Here is a 7,322-nt window from a genome sequence, read left to right as displayed (position 1 = left end):
GGAAGGGAAAAAGTCACTAAAGAGAATGAGAGTAAGCAGGTAGAATTCAAGGAAGGGGGGATAAGATAATTGAAAAGAAATGAAAAGACAAAAGAAGAAAAAAAATAGGAAATAAAAAAAGAAAAAAAATTTTTTTTAAATAATAAAAAAATTAAAATTAAAATTGGAAGAAAAAAAAATTTTTTAAAAATTGTAAAAAAAAATTAAAAAAACAAGAAAAAAATGAAAATGAAAGAAAACCCGAAATCAAAATTAAAAAAAAAAAAGAAAAAACAAACAAACAAATAAAAACTAATAAATGCAGTCTTAGAGTTTGATTAACTTCTCTTCCAGTAGGTGGCGCTGTGACCACCAGGCCAAGTTTCTCCTATCAATACGCGTAAACCAATCACTGTGCAGCAGCTCTTCCTCCCAGACTGGGCGAGTCTCGAATCCTGGGTGCCTAGGGCGTCCTCTTGTGTCTAGTCACCTCCCCACTTTTCCTCTAGCCAGGCCCCTCTCACAGGTGCCGCTCACCACAATACTGGGTACACGCCAGGTCTGCTGCTCCCGGGAGCCCTGTTTTCATGAATGACTGGGCACACTCTTCCAGTTTGCCAATCCCTCAGACCCTAAGTTTGTAGAGCTTGGGGCTGAGAATCCTCAGCAAATTTTACTGCCCCTCCGGTAGCCACACCCCCGGTAGCTGGTGCAAAAGACCTCAGCTGTCAGCACTGGTGGGAGCGGTAGTCTCGCGCCGCGGGTCCCGCGCCACCTCTAATTCCCTCGGTCTGGCTACCATGCTCACGGGAGAGCTGGGAGAGGCCCTTACAGGAGAGCTGGGATTGGCCCTTAAGGTTTCCCTGATGTGTGGAGAGGGAAGGCTAGCAAATTACACACCTGTAGCCGCAGGTTTCAATGAAGTTATCTCCTCCGCCGCAGTCTGATGACGTCAGTTGTCTGCCATGGTGGTATCTCTTGCAAATGGCGACAGTTCGTTTCCCTTTGCCGGGTGACCAATGCAACGGGTGGGTCCTTACTGTCTCTCCCAAGCCCCGTTTCAAACCTGTGGCCACTACCTATGAAGGCTCGGTTGGCATTTACCTCCGTAGGATCAGAAGGGCTGACCAGTTGTTTCAGACGGATGGATTAGTGCTGAGTCACAGCTGTTTGTCTGCGGGAAGCAGGCGAACGGGAGCTTGAATTCAGCCGATCCGGGTTCAGTGTGTGTTCTGAGACACCCAGACTGCTCGTCCCAGATCCACGTCAGCTCAGCATTGCCTAGTGATCCTATAAATGTAACTCAGGGCAACATAGGTTGGCTGTTGTAATTCTTGTTTTTCTAAAACACGTGGATCTGTATCGATGTGGTTGTCCTCGATGTGCTCGATGAGGTCTGCCAGGGTGGGGAAGTGGAGTCCGCAGCCCCCGAATCGGCAGGTATTGGAGAAGAAGGAGGCGGCGGCGATGCCTGTCATGGTGCTACATCGAGAGCCCCCCTGGTGTCGGCTCTGCCTGGCCTTTAACTTTTTCATCAGGATAATTGACCAGATTGATAAACTTGCCTCCATTTTTCTATCGACCGAGTTCAGATTATAGTGGCTTCTCATCAGCATCCCAAGATGAGCCCCGAAGAGACCATCAAAGCTGGCAGAAAAAGAAACTAATTTTGAAAACGGAGGGATTAAGTGAGGGTGACAAAAGGATTCAGTTTCCAGAATGCCTGACATTCAGGAAAGGGATCATCCTTTGGGTTGTGAAAAATCCCAGTTGATAGCCCCTGATCATAGCTTCACTGTAGTGCTTTGTGAAAACTGGCATTATCAAGGCAGGGAATACAAATCTTGAAAGGATAAAAGAAGTTTGGTTATGAACAACTGAAGAGTTGTTGGTGCTCCAGGTGTGTTAGGTTTGGTGATGAAGGTATCCCCTGGACAAAAGACATTTTTGTAATTTTGCTCCATCAAAAGATGGAAGAGCTTTGTCTGACCACAAAACTATTCCTCCTTTCTTGGTCCCTTCATAGCAAATGACTCTTTATACCTCTCAGTTGTGCAAGCCCGAAATTTAGGTACCACTTTTCACTGTTCTCTGTACATTATTACCCTGATACCCAATTAATACCAAGCCTCCTATCTTTTGAATACCCCTTTGCCCTAGACACTCTGCTCTGGCCTTAGTTTAGGCCATCATCACACCTCATCTAAATCATCACCATAGTCTTTCTTTGTTTTTCCTATCTGAAGTCTTGCCACCCTTCATCTGTTCTCCACGCTGCAGTCAGAGAGATGGAGAAAGTCAGACTATTTGAAATAATGTTGATTTCTGTGAGAATACTTTTTATTCAGAATGTATATGTTTTATTGTCTTTTCCTGTTTCCTACAAAAGAAAATGATGGACTAGGAAGTGTGGGCGATAGGATCTTGGCCACAGACTGAGGGAATTCTTTTTCCCCCCACAGAATCAACTAAAAAGTTATTTTTTTCAATTTGCTCAAAAGCGAGTCATCAATTCTTTGAGATCTTAAATGTCATCCTTCTCAGTTTAGGTTAAGAGCTTTGCAGAAATATGTTTTCAGAGGGCTTACAGAAAAAGGGATTTCATTATTTAGCTGTTTGGGATTATAGTTTCAGTTTTCTGTTATAATAGAAAGGTGTACTTAGAAAGGCAACTTAAATCAGGGGTGAAGAATAGCAATGAAGATTCTAGTCAAGGTTCTCCTGAATTCTGAACAAAAGTTGTCTTTCCTAGTCAATTCTGATGGTTAGGGAAGAGGGCAGCAAATTGTTGACTCTTTATTGTATCAAGTGGGAGACATGTTATCTCATTAGCTCTCTGACATAGTTATTACCAGCAGCAAATTTTACAAATAAGAATACTGAAAAAACTTGCTCCAAGATTCTAGATCTGCTAAGTGGGAAGCCAGGAATCAAACCCAGGACATGGCAGTCTGCATGGGTAAGCGTGGCTTTCCACCACCTTGACATAGATGTTGCTTTTAATACTCAAAAAAAAAATCTTTTATCAGGTGGGGTTTCCCATTCTTTTGATACGGTTCTTAAGGTTCAGTGTTTGAAACTTGCCCTGCATCAGTCAGTAAGTAGCAAAGCAGAGATTGAGATTCATGCTTGACTGCTTCTGGAGTCCATGAGTCTCAGTGATGTCTCCCAAGAGAGTGTCTGTTTATCGTCTCACAAAGGTGACTAACAGTTAAATAATGGTTTCCAGAAGTGATAGCTAGCAATAATCATAAAAATACATTATCATAAAAATATAATAATCATAAAAATACTTCACAGTGTAACATATGTGCTTAGCAAATATTGTTAAAATGAGGTTTTGACCAATAAAGTGTCAGGGATGTTAGTATAAATTAGTCAAAAGGGTGAGGGTTTCTTTAAAACTTGATCGGGGCAATTTACTCCCTATCGGATTCTCATTCAGTTCTGAGCAAAATGAAGGGCTCCATTTTCACTCTGTTTCTACTCTCTGTCCTATTTGCCATCTCAGAGGCGAGGAGCGAGGAGATTGTGAAGCTCTGTGGGCTGGAGTACAGAAGAACAGTCATATACATCTGCGCCAGCTCCAGGTGGAGAAGGCACCTGGAGGGAATCCCTCAAGCTCAGCAAGGTAAAGTGGCTCACGACTCGTGTCCCTTACTCTTTAGACCTGCCCTTTTTTTCCCCCTTAGATTTTCTTAACAGTTATTTTATTTTTGGCACTAGGGATTGTACTCAGAGGCGCCCTATCATTGAGCTACATCCTCCACCCTTTTATTTTTTATTTTATATTTTGAGAAAGGGTCTTGCTAAGTTGCTGAGGTTGGCTTCAATCTTGCAATCCTCCTGCCTCTGCCTCCCAAATTGCTGGGATTACAGGTGTGTGTCACTGTGCCTGGCTTAACAGTTATCTTAATAACTGTTTCTCTAAGAACTGCTAAGCCATTTCTATATCAGTCAGGGGGATTATCCAAATAAGCTGAATTTGGCTAGGGAAAAAGGTGAGTTACTTTTTAAAAAAAAAAAAAAAAGATCTCATTTTCTTTAGGCTTTTGTTTGAAATCATAGGTTTGCCTGGCTCCTTCCATGAGCTTAGCATCTACTGCAGGTGTTATCGATGTGCAATACATAGAAGTAAGTAATTTCAAGGGACTGTTGGCATAGCAAGATTTTCACACCAAGATAACTACAGAATGTAATAAATTGGAATTCGGATAGGTGTCAAATAATGATGAAAGGAAGAAATTTTTATTGGGCACTTATTAAGTGCCAAGCAGTTTTATATGTATCATTTCATTCAGTCTGATAAGGATGCAAAAAGTAGGTAATATTATCACTGTTTACCATTTTACCAAGGAGAAAACTGTCCACCCAGGTGTTCAGCCATGTGGCTAGGAAGCAAATCAGGTCTATCTGGCTTCAAGAGTCAAAATATTTGTTTATTCTACACTGCACCAAAGAGAGTAAACTATTGCAATAAATGACAGCACTTATTACTTTATTTTTTTTTATAAATTAACAAATAAAATTGTGTATATACAACATATTGTTTTAATATTGTATGCACTTTGAAATGGCCAAGTTATTTAACATATACAACACTCACATATTTATCTTGTGTTTGTGTGTATGTGCATGAATGTGTGGTGAGAACACTCAAAAATCTATTCTATTAGCAATTTTCAACAATAGAACATGTTGCTATTAACTGTAGTCACCAGGTTGTACAGCTGATCTCTCAAACTTAATCCTTCCATTTAAATGAAATTTTGTACCTTTTGACCAGTATTTCCCCAACATCCCATCCTCCTGCCCCAGCTCTAGGTAACTTCTATTCTCCTCTATCTGTGTTTCCACTATTTTTAGATTCCACATTTAAGTCAGATCATACAGTATGCATCTATTTGTACTTGATTTAAAAAGGGAGTTGGGATGGGTATAGGAAAGACAGTAGAATGAATCAGACATAACTCACCTATATTTATATATGAATAGATGACCAGTGAACTCCACATCATGTATAACCACAAGAGTGGGTTCCTAATTAGATTAAGTTATACTCCATGTATATATGTAAAAATATACTACTGTCATGTATATCTAAAAAGAACAAATAAAAAATTTTAAAAGACTATTTTAACAATGGGTTTTATTTGCTATGCTTTACAATAAAAAATATAAGAACTGATTAGTAATAAATGCTGCAATTACATGTAAGACTGTAAAAATTCTAATTTAGCTTAAAATGAACTTGGTAAACAAAATATTTTAGAAAATGACCCACAGCGTTCATATTTTGGTGGTCTAATATCTTGAAATAGCATGATCTTGCCATTACTGCTTTAACATTGAGGTTTATATTACTAGGTAGCAATAGAAACAATAAGGGTTTTTAATCTTAAGAGAGTACGCATATTTACTAGGATTTCTGTTGCTCTCTAGAATACTAAACCAAAATGTACTAGGGAAAAAAAAGCATTTGAAATATCTCTGAAATATTGGGGCAGTGAAATGAACGTATAAGTCGATCTCTTTTAGACACCACCAAAATCATAATATTATGTACTAGAACTTTCACAGGTTTTCCCATATATTCTTTATATGGTCAATTACTGGTTTACCAACCAGCATTTATTCATCTAATTTTCTTGGTGCTGTTAGTGTGCTAAGGCCCTGAAAAGTAAGTTTAAATGAATTGTAAGTGAGAGAAGCTATGTAAATAAAAACAGCATGTCCTACATTTTATTTTCAGATATAGAAGTTTAAGTCTCCATGTCCTTCCTTTCTCATCAGTGTTGTAGGGAACACACAGGGTTTTTCTTTGCTTATAGCAAGTAAAAAAAAAAAAAAAAACAACCTTGGGAAGCTGCTAGTTGTGGAGCAGAGGTGGCCAGCACCAGTCAAGCCTTGATCTGGCTCTAACCAGCCAATGGACACTGGGTATGTCACTCTTAACTCTTTACACTGACGTTTCCTCCTCTGCAAAATGAAGAGTAGACATGACAGGGCTGTTCCTCAAAGGCCAAATCTCTCTGAAATCAGAACAATATTTTTAAAAATCACATGTGGGATTCAATTTCATTTCAGAAATTTAATTCATTTCTTCAAGAGCAGAAGGTAGCTGCTGCCTTCTTTGTTGGGGCTATTTAAGGTAGCATTGTTTTTTCCTTTCCTACAGGTGAGAAAAGAAACTACTTTCAACTCCCAAATAGACATGAGGCTTCTGAGGAAAACATAGCCCAGGACCTGCCCAAAGTGGATTCCTCAGGCGAGGAACATGTTGGGGATGGACAGATATCCACGGAAAGGCGTTGGGAGTCAAAGAAACATTTGGTGATGTCAAGACAAGACTTAGAAACTTTGTGCTGCAAGGAGGGCTGTTCCATGACTGATCTGAGCACACTTTGTTAAGGCAAAAGCAAATTCTCCATGGGTGGCGGAGCTTTAGCATGCATTTAATCTCCTTGTTCTACTGCCTTGTAGGATGCTAGTATTCCATCATAGAACATGGCTTTCAGTTGGCAGGTTTTTTCTAAAAGCTGTATCTAGTGGTTAAAAACACAGTGACGCCTATTTTCTCCCTTTGCCAAGGTGAATGCACTCTTTTCCAATTCTAAATAATGCTTTGACATTTAAAATACTGTGCAAATTGAAATAAAAATGCCATTAAACCAAGCTCATTGTGATTTTTTTTTCTTTTAAAATTTGTGAATACCTTTCCAACAGTAAATAGAAAATGCTGATGGTAGTAAAACTTGAAAAATAGGCACTATAAAGGAGGTAAATGAGCTGTTATCCAGAAAAACTTGTTGGTTATTATGTATCACTGGAAATTTAAACATTGACTTATGGTTAAATAAGAATCAAGGTTTTTTTTTTTTTTTCAAAAGACCTGAAAATGTAGTACTTTGACACCTCCTTGAGAAAAGCCAGGGGCATATATGTGTCAATCAAGTCCCATAAACAACAGAAACTCAGAGTGTGTTTGAGCAATGAGCTCCTTCCTGAAGTCTGGGCCACCTTGATTTTGCCTCTCTACTGCAGAGATAAAAGGACATTTTGTTCTCATTCTGGAATTGAGAAACCAAGACCCAGATAGCCAAACCATTGTTGTGCAGTAGATATCTTCACAGATAAAAAAACAAGACAACCACAAAACAACATTTCCTTTTCTACTCTGACAGCCAACCCCTCAGTTGTGTTGTAAAAAAAAAAAAAAGTCAAAATTTCTGTTCAACTGAAGTTCCACTCTTATTAGTACCATAGTCAATCTTTGAACACTATCAACTCCATGTCGGTGGTCATGTTAACATGCTGTGCATAGCATTTAAACCCTTCCTACA

The 7,322-nt window shown here is 39.2% G+C and overlaps 1 protein-coding gene across 1 annotated transcript; it reads left to right on the top strand.

The window, feature by feature from the left end:
• The first annotated feature begins 223 nt into the window (after nt 1-223).
• Nucleotides 224-6,654, top strand: Insl5 (insulin like 5). The gene is made up of 2 exons (XM_040288823.2): nt 224-3,610; nt 6,158-6,654. The coding sequence occupies exons 1-2, from the start codon at nt 3,436-3,438 to the stop codon at nt 6,388-6,390; spliced, it is 408 nt and encodes a 135-aa protein (XP_040144757.1). The 5' UTR covers nt 224-3,435; the 3' UTR covers nt 6,391-6,654.
• Nucleotides 6,655-7,322: the final 668 nt, after the last annotated feature.

This window comes from Ictidomys tridecemlineatus, chromosome 11 (genome assembly GCF_052094955.1).
Source record: "Ictidomys tridecemlineatus isolate mIctTri1 chromosome 11, mIctTri1.hap1, whole genome shotgun sequence".
Lineage (NCBI taxonomy): Eukaryota > Metazoa > Chordata > Mammalia > Rodentia > Sciuridae > Ictidomys > Ictidomys tridecemlineatus.
The sequence above is the reverse complement of the archived record's forward strand: the minus strand, read 5'-3'. Positions and strand labels throughout refer to the sequence as shown.

Bases quoted from the DNA above. Each gene is read 5' to 3' on its own strand.
- Insl5 (XM_040288823.2), top strand. From the start codon at position 3,436: ATGAAGGGCTCCATTTTCACTCTGTTTCTACTCTCTGTCCTATTTGCC. The intron at 3,611-6,157 runs GTAAAGTGGCTC...CCTTTCCTACAG, and splicing joins AATCCCTCAAGCTCAGCAAG to GTGAGAAAAGAAACTACTTT.